This window comes from Epinephelus moara, chromosome 17 (genome assembly GCF_006386435.1).
Source record: "Epinephelus moara isolate mb chromosome 17, YSFRI_EMoa_1.0, whole genome shotgun sequence".
Lineage (NCBI taxonomy): Eukaryota > Metazoa > Chordata > Actinopteri > Perciformes > Serranidae > Epinephelus > Epinephelus moara.
The window spans coordinates 17,826,759-17,843,901 of NC_065522.1; the positions used below are offsets into that span (position 1 = coordinate 17,826,759).

At 41.9% G+C, this 17,143-nt stretch overlaps 1 protein-coding gene across 1 annotated transcript; it reads left to right on the top strand.

Moving 5' to 3' along the window:
* The first annotated feature begins 983 nt into the window (after positions 1–983).
* Positions 984–16,188, top strand: gc2 (guanylyl cyclase 2). The gene is made up of 23 exons (XM_050068072.1): positions 984–1,415; positions 1,510–1,638; positions 1,722–1,901; positions 2,010–2,127; positions 2,207–2,508; positions 2,630–2,761; positions 3,462–3,565; positions 3,871–3,989; positions 4,332–4,416; positions 4,627–4,723; positions 5,330–5,446; positions 5,884–5,964; positions 6,052–6,228; positions 7,481–7,637; positions 7,722–7,871; positions 8,487–8,635; positions 8,755–8,918; positions 9,258–9,450; positions 9,541–9,715; positions 11,457–11,555; positions 11,848–11,942; positions 12,025–12,110; positions 14,916–16,188. Exons 1-23 carry the CDS (start codon positions 984–986, stop codon positions 15,046–15,048), a joined length of 3,474 nt encoding a protein of 1,157 aa, XP_049924029.1. The 3' UTR covers positions 15,049–16,188.
* The last annotated feature ends 955 nt before the right edge of the window (positions 16,189–17,143 follow it).

A 17,143-nucleotide genomic window follows, 5' to 3' on the forward strand; every position in this document is an offset into this window, starting at 1 on the left:
ATGTCAACAATCAGGTTGAGTGAGTTTTTCGAAGTAATTTAAAAGATGATACCCTAGTTAGTAGCATCTGTTTTCTGTATCTGACATGACAGAAGTAGCAGACATGAAAACAAGTATTGCTTTAGACAATTAAACATGTGCACCCTGCATATTTACACATATTTTTCATTTAAGAAAACCACACTCATTCAAGCTCCTTAATGGTCCTAAAAAGTTGCTGTAGATCTAGATAGTATTTTCAATATACATGACATGCAGATTCACCAAAAAACCAACAAAGCCAACTTGAATTTGTCTTCTCTCAGAGACATGAGGATTACGGTACAGGTATGAGAGTAATAATAACCCTGACTGAGCCAGGTACAATGTCTCAAGCCTAAAGACACTAAATCGGCTCTTGCAAGACCTTCGTTTCCATTGAAATGACTTTTAAAGCCATATCAAACATTCGTCAATCTTATTCTCCAATTTATGTCTGGAACATGTTTGTCTTTGTCCTTTCATGAGAAACTATATATCACAGTACAGAGGACAGAATGCTGTCTGAGAAAAGCAGTTATCTCTTCTTCTTCATGGCCTACCAAAACTCTTTCCAAATTGATTTTTATTCCTGACCCAACAAATTATGTGCACATTGCTGAATTTGTGCAGAAAGCGTCATAAGTAGAGAGATCGCGTATCTAGGGATGCCCTCATAATCTACTCTGCTAAAGTGTCCTTGAGCATCACATTCCTTTTCTATCAGCAACAAGGAAAGACAAACCCACACAGGCATCAAAATTTCCCTATTTCCCTCCAAACCAGAGCCTGATATGATTCAGCATCAACCAGTCCAAGATTTATAACAAATTATACTACACTAACTACATCCAAAATAAACTCACTTTTACTTTTCTCCGAATCCATGGTTGTTCCAGGGAAGCAGCACCTTCAGACCGTCATCCTCCAGATCCTTGTGAGCCCTGGAGGTCTTGAGCCTTGAGATGCTATCACAGCGACGTGCCTTCATCTTCTTCTTACCTCAAACATGGAAGCAGACACCAGGCAGAGCTCCTGACGTCCACTCATCCTCCATTCCTCCTCCTCCTTGTCTTCACATCTCTCCTGTCAATGATTTCTCTGCATCCCAACTGTCTCCTGTTCCCACCTCCCCAGTTTTATCCCACCTCTCTCCTCTGCTTCCTCCATCCCTCCATGGCCTCCTGAGGTTCCTCCTGGTCCTCCTGGCCTCCTTCTGTTTACTGCCCTGCCCAGCACAGGCAGCATGGTTTCGTGTCGGGGTGGTGGGGCCGTGGGGGTGCGATCCTCTCTTTGCCAAGGCCCTCCCAAGTGTGGCAGCACAACTTGCCGTCAACCGCATCAACAAGGACCCGGCACTGGCCTACGCTACAACGTTCGACTACTCTGTGCTGCAGGTGCGATGTGACAGTGATCTCAGCTCCATCAGTCTGAAAATATTGTGACTGATTGGTACACTGATTGATTTATGGATTAACTGTCTCCTTTCAGGAGCCATGTGAGACATCACGGGCCCTGGAGACGTTCATTGGTTTCCACACAAAGGCCTCGGGATACATTGGACCAGCCAACCCCGGCTACTGTGATGCTGCATCAATGCTGAGCAAAGGCTGGAACAAAGTAGGTTGTGTTTCTCACGTTAGAAATGCTCTGTCTTTATCAAATGCGGCATGTCCATTTTTACCTTTACTCTTTTCCTCTAGGCATTGTTTTCTTGGAGCTGTGTTGGCTATGAGCTAGACGACGTTCGGAGCCACCCCACCTTTGCACGCTCCATGCCGAGGCCCACCTGGGTGCTGCTCAGCATCATAAACTACTTCAGGTGGGCCCACATTGGCATCATCTCTTCCTCAGACGACGTCTGGGTTGAGACGGCCACCAAGGTTTGAATATTTTCTCTTATAACAGCTATTGGTTTTTTGTAGCAGCCTAGATGTTGATGAATCCAATAAGAAATGGAGGGGAAAAGTATCTGCCTCTGACCCGTACAGGTGGCTGACTCCTTGAGGAGTCACGGTCTGCCCGTCAGACTGATCAGTTTTATGGAGAACACGCCTCATGGCATCAGACGAACTCTGCACAAGCTACGCAAGATGAGGGAAATACGAAGTGAGTTCTTGATCAGACATCTTAGTTCTTGAGTGTTAAAAGCTTTAAATCTGCAGCTCAGTATCACGTCTCGTCTTAGTTGTGATCCTCTGTATGCACTCGGCTCTGATCGGCGGTGGAGTCCAGAAGCAGCTCTTGGAGACGGCCTACGACATGCAGCTGATCGACGGTTCCCTGGTCTTTGTGCCCTATGACACCTTGCTCTACAGCCTGCCCTACCGCAACGTCACCTACCCAGCTCTGAAGAGGAACAGCAAACTGCTGCGGGCCTACGACGCCGTGTTAACCGTCACCATCAACTCACCCCAGATGTCCTTCTACGAAGCCTACAGCGAGGCCATGGAGAGGGGGGAGGTGGCCAAGACACTGAAGCCTCACCAGGTGATGCAGGGGGCTGTACAGATTGGAGAGGAGGGCTCATGTGCACTGTTGAGATGCCCTTGAGCAAGGCAGTTGAGATGCCCTTGAGCAAGGCAGTTTAATCTGACTGTGTGTCCCGCAGGTGTCTCCACTCTTTGGCACCATCTACAACTCCGTCCTCGTCATGGCTCACGCAGTTTATCGTGTTCGGGAAGCTGGGGAGTGGATGTCTGGGGGAACCCTAGCAAGACACACCCAAAACCTGGACCTCCAGGTACCAAGACAATCATAAATAAGACACAGTATCTAAGATACAGGAATATACAGTAAATGAACCTGTAAAATTGAATTTATATTCAGTAGAAAAGTGTTTATTGTCACAGTTTGGAGTCTAAAACAGGTACAAGGAAGTTTTGTGAATATTAAAACCAGTATATTAACAAATGGAAGTTATATAGGACTGGACATTTTAAATAGAACGTATTTGTAACTTGTATAAATACAGTTTATGAGGAAAACATATTAATTACTGCACGATAAGGGCTCCAAACCTTACTGAAGTAGAGGATATTTTATATATATATATGATATATTTTCAATATATCAGTATAGTAGTAGTATAGTAGTATATAAAAATATATACATAAATACATGTTACATAACATAGGTGTCAGTGTTGAAAAAATATTCCAAAAGTATTTTAGCATTTTTTTATATATTAAATAATTCAATTTATTAATTCAATTCAATTAGTAATTCAATGCACGATTGACAAGAAACTGTATATAGCCTGAACAAAGACATTTCGGTTTTAACTGTTAGACTATATAGTTGAAGAATCACCCTTTGCCCTTTGACTGTACTCCAATTTTGACCATCCAGACTCAACACTTTAAGTTCCCTGGCCTGATGAAATGACAAAAGAACATAATACAAAACAGCTTTTACAGATAAATATCTTACTCACGTTGCAGGGCTTCAGCCACCCCATCAAAACCAACGGCTCTGGAGCAGCTCTGCTGGAGTACCTCATACTGGACACTGACGGACTCTCCTGGGAGCTGAAGCCAACATACAGGTATTTGAGGACTGACGTTAGACAGATTAAATATTTAATGAGGTAGGTGAAGTAAAGGAAAGTCAAACCAGGCTGATGATGATGTCGATAAACTTAACTTAAACACAGTAATGTGGGGGAAAGGTATAAAAGCATAAATAGAGTTCTGCAGTTTCAGTGCAAAGACTTTTGATAGAAATACCAACATTTTTCAGGTTGTGGTTTGGGTTGCATTATATTCTAAAGCTTGCTTATAGTCAGAGAATGGAGTGCCATCTCACATGCTATTTTTGCATTAGTAACTTTATCATACTGATTAATGACAGCATCAACATGGAGACCGGCATGGTGCGTTTCCTGGGTCGAGAAATCCACTTCCCTCGCGGCTACAGACCCAGGAAGGACTCCTCCTGCTGGTTTACTCCTGGAGTCATCTGCTCAGGGGGTAAGGAACCCATACACATAAAAATATATACAGTGTACTTCCATGTGTTCATATGCTGGATGTTTAGGTTTGTTAATTTATGACTTTTTTTATCAGTTAATTATTTTCGTGTTAATCTTTTTTTTCTTCCATTTTTTGTATTTACTTTATTTTGACCATCATGTGGGTGGTTCTTGTTCAGGTTGTTTTGTAAAGAATAAGTTGCTCCCATGTTTCATTTTATAACGTTCACCTTCCTTAAAACTAAGAGCAATAACTATATCTTTAAAGCCACAGTAACAAAAAAAAGCCTTCCCTTTAAATGTTTTCCATCAAAACTCAGAAAATGTTTTCTTGTTTCAGGTGTGGATCTGTTCTCCACCATCAGCATGTTCCTCGGCACTATGTTTGCCTCTGTTTTTGCAGTGGCACTTATTTACTGCATCAGGTACAAAGTCAACAGGAAGTTATGTTGGTCTGAAAGCTCTAGAAAATAATTACAACAAAATAAAATTAATTATGTCTAGGTAGAAAAACGTTTTAAGAATACCATTTGTGGTTGTTTGCAGTATAGAATAAAGTCAGGTTTTGTTTTACGTACAACTGTTAGTTACTGATGAATTCATAACAGTCTATCCTGCTGTCTCTTGTTGCCTAGGCGACGCATCCATCAGATCCGACTGCTTAAGGGTCCGAACAGGATCTTGCTGACTCTGGCTGATGTCACATTTATCAACCCGTCGCTTAGCAACAAGGTTGTACTCATTATAAAAGTAAAACTATGTAAGAGAAAGTTGTTTTACATGTTGATTTATTAATTTCAATTAAATACATCAACATTTCTTGCACACTTAAATGTGAAGATTGTGTGTTACTGTGACAGTGGTGGAAAGAAACTAAGTACATTTACTTGAGTATTCTTACTTGTGAGGTACTTTCTTGAGTATTTCCATTTTCTGTGAATTGTTATACTTCTACATCTCAGAGGGAAATATTGTACTTGTTGTTCCACTACATTTATTTGATAAATTTAGTTATAGATTCAGATTATGAATAAAAAACATCATCAACAAAGAAAATATGATTTATTATCATACATTAAGCTAGACAGCAGTGTATAAAGTAGTTAAACTTAGCCCCACCTTTACCAGCCAGAACATAATGCTGTGAAAACGGCCATTTTGTATGACCAGGACTTTATATTTATACTTTGTTGGTACATATACTTAAGTAAAATTTTGATTGCCGAGTATTTCCACACTGTGATACTGCTACTGCAAATGACAAATACTGAGGTTGCCTGTAACACTAGTTCAAAACTAGAAAACTGATCTTCCATCCTGACTTTGACTCCTCTACAGAAGCTGAGTCTGGATGACAGCAGGACAAGCGGCATGAGGAGCGTGTCAGAAATCACGTCGCCAGTTTCCACCCAATCCCCGGCCACCCACGAGAACACCAACGTCGTCATTTTCGAGGTGAGACAGTCTAAGACGATTTAACATGTACAGTTAAACAACACCACCCCCTTACGTCCTTTCTAAACTGTGACGACCCAGTAGCCAAAAAGTCATGTCTTGGTTTCTCATTAGCTTCAAATATGGATGTATTGCATGAGCTCCCTTTCATAATAACCAAGACTATTTGACAAAGAAAGGATTTTAATGGATAAAGTTGCAGTCGATTTATGATAGACATACAGTACATGTAGAATTTGGGTTGCAAAATGTGCCACCTAAGTTTTTAGCCTGCCATAACAATCTTCTAAAATTAGTATCTACCATAAACCTCCACTATAAACCTTTGGGAAGATTTCGTCAAGCTTAATCCTTCAATTTAAGGATAAACTTAAGTGGCGGCATCAGTTCAGTTCAGTAGTGTACAGTACCTGATACCTGGTGTTTCTCTCCTCCAGGGTGACTGGGCGTGGCTGAAGAGACTTCCCAATGGGTCGTTCAGCAGCATCAACCCCAAAACCAGCCAAGTGTTTGAACTGGTACGTGACAAGTAAAGGAACAAGTCATGAACAACACAGCTCATGACAGAAAACAGCATCATTAAGTGCTTTGGCTTTTGGCCGCAGATGAAGGACATGCGTCATGAGAATGTGAACCCTTTCCTGGGCTTCTTTCACGACTGCGGCGTGTTCGCCATCGTGACTGAGTTCTGCTCCAGAGGAAGTTTGGAGGACCTGTTGCTGAACGAGGAGGTCAAACTTGACTGGATGTTCAAGTCGTCGCTGCTACTGGATTTAATTAAGGTCAGTATGGAGGAAGGGCGGGACGGGAGCAGATAAGACAAGAGGGGGTGGTCGTGGCATGTGGTATTTTTAGGGCAAGATTGGTTTGTTTAAGGCCCCGTTTATACCTGGTATTAACGTAGGTCTTCGGTTATCCAATCACTGGTGGACAGCTCTAGTCTGTCTGTTCACACCTGGCATTAGAACGTGTCTCCACATGCATCTCGAGTGACCACTTGTGATCAGATCTCACCCCCCGCCTTTATATGCAAATAAACACAAACATCATTTCCATTTACAAAGACCAAATGCATTGTTGTTTTTCACTGGCGATATAAAAAAGACAAAGAGGAAGAAGAAATGTACTTCTCATGAAGAGGAAGAAGCCTGCAAAGACCTTGGCACGCAGGCAAAATCAAAAGCTACAGACGAGATCTATTCTTTGCCGTGTTCCAAATCGCCCAAGATGTTTGACACACTCATAATATTCCTCTATCACTTTCGCACTTTAAAAAGGTTGCCACTGAGTATACTTCTGCCTATGCAGTGGACGTCAGTTGAGTAGGCGTTCCCTCAATGTGGCCCAGGACACATTAGTGTACACATTGTTGAAAGAATGTGGCCCTATGCGGACCAGATTACCTCCAAATGTCGAGCAGATCTCAAGACACATTGAGGGAACCCGGACTCACTCCAAAGTCATCGAAATCCGGCACTTGGGCAATGACTCGTGAAAAAAGCCATCCTTTCACGTCAGCATGATACACAGCTGGTTGCCGTTATAGTTTAACAGCGCCTGGCGGCATCAGGGGGAAACGAGGCAGAAGAAGAACGAAAATAAGGTGGCGAAAGTGCAAGGAGGAGGGGTGATGGATGGGTCCAACAAACACCAACTGGGCATCCTAGAATGCACAAAGCCTCCCAGGGTACCTTGCACTTCATATCTGGATGTGGAAAGTCCATGACCAAATGTCGATATGTGATGAAGTCGAAGTGAGAAGGTGTTGATTGAGCACACAGAGGGTGCATTCACATCTGGACTTACATCTGTCCGGACAAAAGTTTATATCAAGGCTGCGTTCAACTGTGACAAAGCATAGCAAAACGTTTATTCAAACGAAAAAGGTGACATGTTAAATCCTCCTTATGTTGTGGAAGTGCGCTGATAAAAAGGAGGATAAAAAGAAAAGACTTAAGTTAAGAACAAGTATCTTATATTTGTGCTTACGTTCCACCACTGCTATAAAACAATCTGGCTTGTTTTCTGTCTCAGGGTATGAAGTACCTCCATCACCGCGGAGTGAGCCACAATCGTCTCAAGTCCCGTAACTGTGTGGTGGACGGGCGTTTCGTCTTGAAGATCACAGACTACGGCTACAGCGACGTTCTGGAGGCTCAGAGGTTACCCTACATGGAACAACCTGCAGATGGTGAGAGGATACATGATCACATTTCTTGAACCATTTGTATGTTGTCACCACAGTAGAAAGCTAACCCAGCTCTCTGTGCTCCAGAGTTACTGTGGACGGCTCCAGAGATTCTGAGGAGCGGGAGGCCGGAGCTTCACGGGACTCTGGCCGGAGACGTGTACAGCTTCGCCATCATCATGCAGGAGGTGGTGGTCAGAGGGCCTCCATTCTGTATGCTGGACCAGTCCGCCATAGGCAAGATAACAACCTCACAAACACACAAACAAACCTAAAAAACACATTTTTCTGATCAGTATAAAACCTCAAATATTGCTTTTGTTAAATTTACAACTGCTGTTACATTTGATCATATACATATCCATATCCTAGTAAACTGCTCATCAGCTTCAGCTGTATTGTGTTAGATGCGATTAGGAAAAAATGCTAGCTCCCTGACTTAAGATGCTGAACATTAGCAGCTAAACATCAGTATGTTAGCATTGTCATTGGGCGGATATTAGCACGCTCATGTTAGCATTTAGCTCAATGTCTAACATGGCTTCTAGCATGGATGTAGACTCTCTCCAGTCTTAATGTGTCTTCGGCGACTAAAATTTTAACTGGTTTGAGGTGATAGATGAACAGTCAGCGGATCACCACATTCACAAATGGTGCCGAGAGTCGTCTCACTCTCGGCACCATGAACACCTGCATTGAACAGCTATCACCGCATGTAATAGCTGTCTGGATATTTTGATCTGGAGAGTGTTTCACTGACTGACCTACTATATTGCCATCCTTACACAAAACTACTAGCATGGCTAACAAACAGTGACCACACCTAACAGCGGATGTTTCTCTGTGTTTTAGAAATAATAGAGAAGTTGCGTAAGCCTCCTCCTCTGTGTCGTCCTGTGGTCAGTCCAGACTGTGCTCCTTTAGAGTGCATCCACCTGATGAAGCACTGCTGGAACGAACAGCCAGACAAAAGACCCACCTTTGATGAGATCTTCGACCAGGTAGCTATTAAGTTTTGTAAGGTCGTCACTACATTTGGTTTTAATTTGAAAAAAATATCTGTCTTTAAACAGACACAGAAGTGAGTTTGGGGGAAGCTTTAAATACTAGTGCTTCTCAGTTTAAGAACATCAACAAGGGGAAGAAGACCAACATCATAGACTCCATGCTGAGGATGTTGGAGCAGTACTCGTCTAACCTTGAGGAGCTGATCAGGGAGCGAACGGAGGAGCTGGAGATCGAGAAACAGAAGACGGAGAAGCTGCTGACACAAATGCTTCCTCCGTGAGTTAACATGGACAAACACGCCTAAACACAAGACAGTTGTATGTACATACATAAACACACGACTACATTGAGGGAAATTTGCACACATGCTTTACATATGACATAAAAAGGCAAACTATCAAAAGAATAAGAGCTAGAAAGATAAGACGCTAAATGTAGAGAGCAGAATAACTATAGTGTAGGCACAGGGAATATGAATAAATTAATTCAATAAAATGCATGGTATACTTAATGCTGCTTCACCATGTTTTGTTTTTCACAAAAGCTAAATAACAGTGTGAATCATTTCTCCGCGATCTTATTCACTTCAAATTGGTATTTTCTCCTCCCATGCAGGTCTGTGGCCGAGGCTTTGAAGGTGGGCGGTACCTTCGAACCGGAGCACTTTGACAACGTGTCGCTTTACTTCAGCGACATCGTCGGCTTCACCACCATCTCAGCCAACAGTGAACCTATCGAGGTGGTCGACCTGCTCAATGACCTCTACACGGTCTTTGACGCCATCATAGGAAACCATGATGTCTACAAGGTGCTGTGTTTTAATCTTTATTACATTAATATTGTGGCATTAAACCTGATTAGATCACACTGTTGCTCACTCTGTTATATTCTTATCTAGGTGGAGACTATCGGTGATGCTTACATGGTGGCGTCAGGTGTTCCCGTTCCTAATGGCAACCGCCATGCTGCAGAGATAGCCAACATGGCCCTCGATATCCTGAGTGCCGTGGGAACCTTTAAAATGAGACACATGCCTGACGTTCCTGTCAGGATACGTATTGGACTACACACAGGTGAGGCAGGAAGGAGGAAAAATAGGTAATGAAAAATTACTGAGTCAGTTTTGGTCAAACATGGTGCCCTGTACTGGGTGAATATAGCAGAGAACCAGTGCAGAATAAACTTCACCCTCTACTCATTGGTTTAAAACCCACTGGGTCTCCAATCATGGTCAAAACATGGGTTGTTCTAGTGTTATTTATATTATTTTTATCAGTTTATTCAGCCACAGTAATATGTAGTTATTTCTGATTAACCGCCAAGAATATTTTTGACCCATTACACATGTTGAATAGATTAATTTTGCTACTCTTCAGTTTACTGCACTTCGCCACTGGTTCTGGTAAAAGCTAGCCAGCTAGCCAGTTAGCGGTGCCGCTTATTTGGCTATTACTGGTAGTAATGCCATCCCAACACCAACAGCATTGCTGTGGAAACATTGCGTCCCCCCTCCAGTCTCCCCCCAGCTCGCCTCAGTGAGTAAGTGGCTCAGTTTTGAGCTGTAAAACCCCCTTTAACATTGTTGACAGTGTTATGCCCGTTAGCAGTGTTACCATGGCTAGCGGTGCTAACATTCTAAAGAATCCTACTAGGGTTTTGCTGTCAAAAATAAAGATGCTTAGTCACCGGAGCAAGCTAGGGGGAGACTGGAGGATGGGCACAATGTTTCTGCAGCAACGCTGTTGGGTTGAGACAGCATTAACAGCTGTAATTGACAAATGATCAGTGCCGCTGCCTAGTTAACATTAGCCTCCTTCCAACCCGAGTGGTGCCCAGTGCAGAGTGGCCAAGAAGCCAGTACAGACCAGAGTCTGGGCAGTGGGCATGTTTCCACAGGTTAACACAGCTAGCTGTCTGTCTGTCTGTCAGCAAAGCCAACAGAAAATAAAATAAAAGGCAAAACTTTTACATGACAAAACATTAAAATTTCACCTCCTCTAAATGGAAACGCTTTCAAATGCGGTGCTAAAACTCACTGAGTCAGAGAACCACCAGACTAAAAGGAAAGGCCTCTGTTTTTCTTAAAAATTAACCACTTAAGGTGCTTGCACATGACCAGCGTTAAAAATCTCTTGATGCCCACTGTGCCATTGTTTTCCTATGGAAGCTGGCGTTAACACTGACATCGGGGTACTTTTTGACTTTAGCGTCGCGTTGTGGGCTTCACTGGTGTTTTGACGCGACGCCGAAAGTTCAATTTTGTTGAACTTCGACCCCAGTTGACACTGACCTTTCCAAGTAGAGCCAATGATTCCGCTGCCGGCAGCGCTTTCCCCCGGCCGTCAGTGCATACATATAATCAGCGTTGGGTCAAGCCGACGGCGAGCGCCGACACGTCAGCAAAGCAGCAATCATGTGATAGCGCCTTTAGTTACAGGTTAATGGATGTCAGTTTTTCAAAAGCAAAGTTAACAGAAACTGACATCCCTATATAAACCTGAAAATGAGTATAACAGGTCCCCTTTAAATAAACATCATTTAATAATAATTCAGGCAAAATACAGACAAAAGGTTTCGACCTGCTGTTGTACAGTATAATATAGTTACTGTTGGGTTCAGAGGTGTTGTATATTAGCAGTAATATGCTAAAATAACGGAAGTCATTTAAAGGTCACTGCATGGTCATGTTTAAATTTAATATGGGTCTTTTAAAAATCCAGACCCTAACTATAACTTAGCCAACTGAACAAGTAATAGTTCTGTGTGTGTGTGTGTGTGTGTGTGTGTGTGTGTGTGTTTGTTTGACTGTTATAGGTCCATGTGTAGCAGGTGTTGTAGGTCTCACCATGCCTCGCTACTGTCTGTTTGGAGACACAGTGACCACTGCCTCTCGTATGGAGTCCAGCGGGTTGCGTAAGTCACACACCTATGGAAAAAAATAAGTGTATATGAATAAAATAATCAGACATGAATGGCTGTGTATTAAATACTGTAAAAAGAACAGTAACAAATGGCATATAATGATAATTAATTCATTGGGTCTCATATTTTTTAGGTAAAGATTTCAAAATTTCCAGTTTCTTATATGTCTTTGTCACAACCCTACTCAGAAACCACCTGAAAGCATGTTTTCTTGTACATTTTAATAATAATTAACAACCACCTGCAAATTGTAACATCCATTCTCTTTTCTGTTTTGTTGCAGCCTACAGGATCCATGTCCACCAGAGTACAGTGAAGGTCCTGCGGGAGCTAAATCTCGGCTACAAGGTGGAGTTGAGAGGCAAGACAGAAGCCAAGGTACAACACTGCTATTCAGACAGTGGAGATTTCTGCATGTGGATGAAGCACAGTCAGTCACTGCAGTCTGTCTCTTTCTCAGGGGAAAACAGTGGAGGAGACCTACTGGCTTGTAGGGAGAGAGGGATTTAACAAACCCCTTCCTGTTCCTCCAGAGGTCAAGTCCGGGTATGAACAGTTCTACTTTCTCCTTTATTCTCCTGTTTTTACTTTGTGCTCCCCTAACACCTAAGCTTTAACTCTCACCCAGCATGCACAGGTCACAAGTAGTCATTTTAGTTATTAGTATTGCATTTAAAAGTTGGTAGAAAATAGTACCTCACTTATCTATTGTCTGGTGGTTTATTTTCTGACTCCAGAGTAGAGCTTCTTTTGGTGGTTGAAACAGAAATAGAAACAAAGACTGAGTACTTAAAACAGTAAAAAGAAAATGAAGATTTGAGGCGGGGTTTTACGTGGGGTTAAATGGTGGACCTATTTCCTGGCCAAAAAAAAAAAATGGGTGTAGTTACTTTCTTGTTGTTACAATGAGGTTGTCAGGGTGAATGAAAAAACAGCATTGTATGCTTTTGAAGAAGTTAGACCTGTGATACTCAACTTAAGGTCCCCGATAGGGTGCCAGGTGGTGCCCCAACCATTTTCTAATTCTCAATGAAAATCAACTGATTCACAATAGGATTTTGTTTTGTACTTTTAATATAAATTAGGTGCCAGAGTGCTTAAAAAAACTTAGAAATAGAGCTTTTTTTTATAAAACAGTGCCAGGAGATCTCCTCAGTCCTCAGACAAGGACATTTAAATGTAGTGATAGCTTTGGGACTCCCACTTGCTCATATCTACCGTCAGTCACCAGCTGTCCAGCATTAATGAAACTGGGAAAGTCTGACCACACAAGACAGGCTCACAGATATGCTAACCAGTCTTAAAAACGTCAGTTTTCTATTATGGCTAATGCGTGACCTGCGTGCTAACAAAGTAGCAAATCGTCACGTTAATTTAGATGGATCAACTTATGTCCTCATTTCTGTTCGCCAACACATGGTAAATATGTTTTGTTCTTTCAACATCATAGTAGATATGTTTTGTTCTTCCAACATCAACATCATTGTTAGTGTGCTAACTGTCTAACTGGCTAAGTAGCGTCTTGAATCTGTCCTGTTGGTCTTCCAGTTTCCCTTTTTGAATGATAAATAAGGGCTACTGCTATGGAGAGTTATTTCCTCTCACACAGGCACAGAACTACATGCTAGTTAGCTGTCAGCTGTAGTCTTTGTGGTGTGTTCAGGTACAACTTTCTGACCGAGACAAGTTGACAAGTTGATTTCCTAAAATTTTAAACTATCCTCTTTAAAGTCAAATAATTTGGACTAAATCAGTATGTAAATGTTTCTATCAGTTATCATGTGTTGACAGCTGGCCCTTAAGCCCGCCTTCAGGTTAGATGCATAACTGTGGCTATGTGTGTGTTCTGTGTTCACGCTGTTCACTTCGTCCCAACAGGCAAATGGCCCACGGGCTGCAGATGGCCGAGATAGCCCAGTACAAGAAACGGAAAGCAGAAAGACAGCAACAGGAACAGCTTGCAAAGAAGAAAAACTGAGGTAATGTTATGCATTGTTTTAAAAATGTATAACATTACTGGCAACGTGACTCCTCCTTTGGAAAACACTTGTTAGCATGAACTGTCTCAAGGTCTCACTGCAGTTTGCTTGCGTTTTAGTTGCATCTTGAGCTTGACCTGTTCGAAGTCAATGCGAGATGCAGCTGGTCAAACGATGGGTTCTGGTGCAAGATTTTGCTTTTATTTTTAAAATCGGATGCCTAGAAGTTCTATTTGGAGAAGAAACTAGAAACTGTTGATTGAATTTCAAAATGAAATCATCGAATTTCAGCAAAACCTATGATAGTGTCAATTTTTCATGTTTTGCCAACCAGACATTTCTTGCTGCAGGTTTTGCATTAAAGATTTCTTTGGAGTGGGCACGTTGCTATTCAAGACACAAGTAAATGCAAATAGAAGACAGTAACATCTAGAGTCAGCTAGAGCCAAGGATGTGGGGATTTTGCCCATGAGATAGAAAAACTTTGCTCTTTTCGTCAGGTGGGGGAGAATCACCATTTTGATGAGCTGGTCACTGACAAAACTCAGTTCTTCTACTTTACAAGTTTTAAAATGTCACATGTTCACCATGTTACCGTTAGTTAATGTCAGACTTGTATCTGTTCTCAAATGTGACTTGACACCAACTGTATTTCTTGTCAGGTAGCTTTATGGACAGCAGGCTAGTTCATTTTCACTACTATTCAGATGTTGACACTGATTACTTGACACTGGTTGTCTTTTTCCTAATAAAGACAAATGTACAGCTTCAATTTGAAGGGGTACATTGATTGTAAGGAACAAACCATTCACTGGAAACAAACCTTCTCAAGTTTAGGGGAGACTTGTGGGTACCCATAGAACCAATTTTCATTAAGATATCTCAAGGTGAGAGTTCAAGGGACCCCTTTGAAAATGGCCATGCCAAGTTGTTCCCTCGCCAAAATTTAGCCTAACTTTGGAGAATTATTTAGCCCCCTTTCAGAAGAGTTAGCCTGGTTGGAGCCTGGTTGGTTATAGCATAGGTTGGTATCAATGGATGCTTTAGGTTGTCTAGTTTCACAAGATAACGCTACATTAGCTTAGCGATTAGCTTAGCTTAGCATGAAGACCAGAAACAGAAGGATAAAGCTATCTTGGCTCTGTCCGCAATTGATAGATAAACCTACCTAGCTCTGTACTTTAGTCCCAGATATGAATAGTATCGATTTTCTTATCTAACTCTGGGCAAGGAAGCAATTCAGCTAAGGCAATCATTGCCTTGTTTTTATGTTTTAAGGGAGCAATTTTCCTTTCCCATCCTGCGTTAATTGTTTTTTCTCTCTGTCCTCTCCCTCCCACATCCTCTCTCCTCCTCTCAGCACGCGCATCAGCTTTTCAATGAACGAGTCGAAGGACCTGAAGCGTGCGTTTCACAAGGCGGTGAAGAAGATCTCTCATGTTCGCGTGGTGACTCAGGTCCTTGGGCCTGATGAGGACGACAACGTCATGTTGTCGCACCACTGACCGACCTGTAGTTTAAAACTTTGCCTGGACTGGAGTTTCTGTTAGGACTGAGCTATCACATCACACAGAAGTGAAAACCATCCTGATATTTCCTTCTGGAATTCCCTACTAGTGATCATCCACGGCCAAAGGTTTCGGTTAGGTGAAAGTGTTAGTTCAGATTACCACTGTGTGTCTGTGTGTATTAACGGCTTGAGTCGAGGCAATGATGTCCCGTGTGGAACTATGTATAGAGACAGAGGAGTGGTGACTCAGCAGAGCAGGGATCTACACAAACTGTCTGTCAGCAGCAGCTAATCTCTCCTTCATTTCCTCCTCCTTCGCTTCCCTCTTTCTCTGTCTGAGGAGAGGAGAGGAGAGGAGGAAGCTGACGTGAGGAGAGAAAATGAAGAAGGGAAAGAGAGAGGTGAGGAGGCAGCAGGAGAGTAGATTTTAACTCCCAGCTTGTGAAGGAATGTGGCATCTTGGGTTTGTGGTCGGCTACCAAGTTGTCAAACTTGGCAAAACACATTTATACTCCCAGAAATAGAAATAATGAAACAGTAGAGAGGCGACAGTAAATGACATTAAGATTATTGTAGAGCTGCGGGTAATGATAATTGTGATTCTCTGCCCATTATTTTCTTAATTGTTTTTGTGTGTCAGAAAATAGTGAAAAAGGCCCCAAAAAACTTCCTGGACTCCACGGTGACACATTCAGATGGCTTGATTTGTCTGACCAACAGTCCAAAGGCCAAATATATTGAATTTCCTTTAGTAGAGGACTAAAGGTGTGTGGAAAGTGAAGTGAAGTGAATCTTACTGTAAATAAATCTGACACCAGAATTTTAATGGACTTTAAATAGTGTATGAATTTGAATTTGTGCAGGAGGGCTTGACATCTTCGTGTGCAATGTGACTTTTTCTCCACAGTTTTCCATCTTGTAGCTCTGTTGAAATGTTTTATTTTGTTTACAACACCTGTGTCGATGTAAATACAACTTAATATCAGGCAGTTACAGTTTAATTTTTTGCTTATAGTTGAAACCCATCCTGAATAGGTATGAAATTACTGGATTATATTTTAGGATTTTCTTGTAATACAAGTGATGAGTTCATTTTGTTTTTGTAACCAAACCTGCCTGACAAATAAAAAATAAATCTCTGGTGCTCGAATTCAGTGTAAAGATGTGTGTGTGTGTGTGTGTGTGTGTGTGTGTGTGTGTAAAGATGTGTGTGTGTGTGTGTGTGTGTGTGTGTGTGTGTGTGTGTGTGTGTGTGTGTTTGACATTAAAGTTGCCCTGTTAATCAATGACATTGATTTTTAAACAAGCCCACAGCGCCCCCTGGTGATGCAGCAGGAAATAAACTTTGCTTAAACTACAGATGGCATCCTGGAGGCTCTGCAGGATTATCTCTGCTGATCCTCAGTGTGTGTGTGTGTGTGTGTGTGTGTGTGTGTGTGTGTCCATAAACTGACAGGCAGCTTACCACACTCACTGATTAATTTACTTCATATATTTAACTGTTTCATTACATTTTCTGTGACTTGTATAAAAATTTGCTTTAAAAGCTTTAATCCTTTTTATTTTACTGTAATTCATTCAGTTTGTTACGTTAAGACAATATACACACATGTTCACACTGACTTTAACACACACAGAGACACACAGGCGATTTAATAATTTGAAAATGCAAGTAAAGAGAAAAGTCAGGAAAAAAATGACCATATTTCTGTTTGATTTATCCCATTCATCATCTCATGACCCCTCAGATTTATGTCGAGACCCCTTTTAGGAGCCCCGACGCCCCTGGATGCATTTCAGGCAACACACACACATACACACACACAGTAGAATGCTACAACCCCAGCCATAAGCCTATTGATGCTTTTTAAAGCCCTTTAAATTTTTAAATAAAAATTGTGTAATGGTGATTTCTGCACTGCACGTCCCAGAAAATCACCTGTCAGTCAAACAATGTAGGCGGGGCTGTGAGGGGGCTTCTCTTGATGCATTTGAGTGTCTGCAGGTGGTGCTGTTTTGTGTCTTGGTTACATTTACTGTTCACAATAACACTTCTTCTTTTTCGGTTTATTCCAAGAAAACTGCACAAT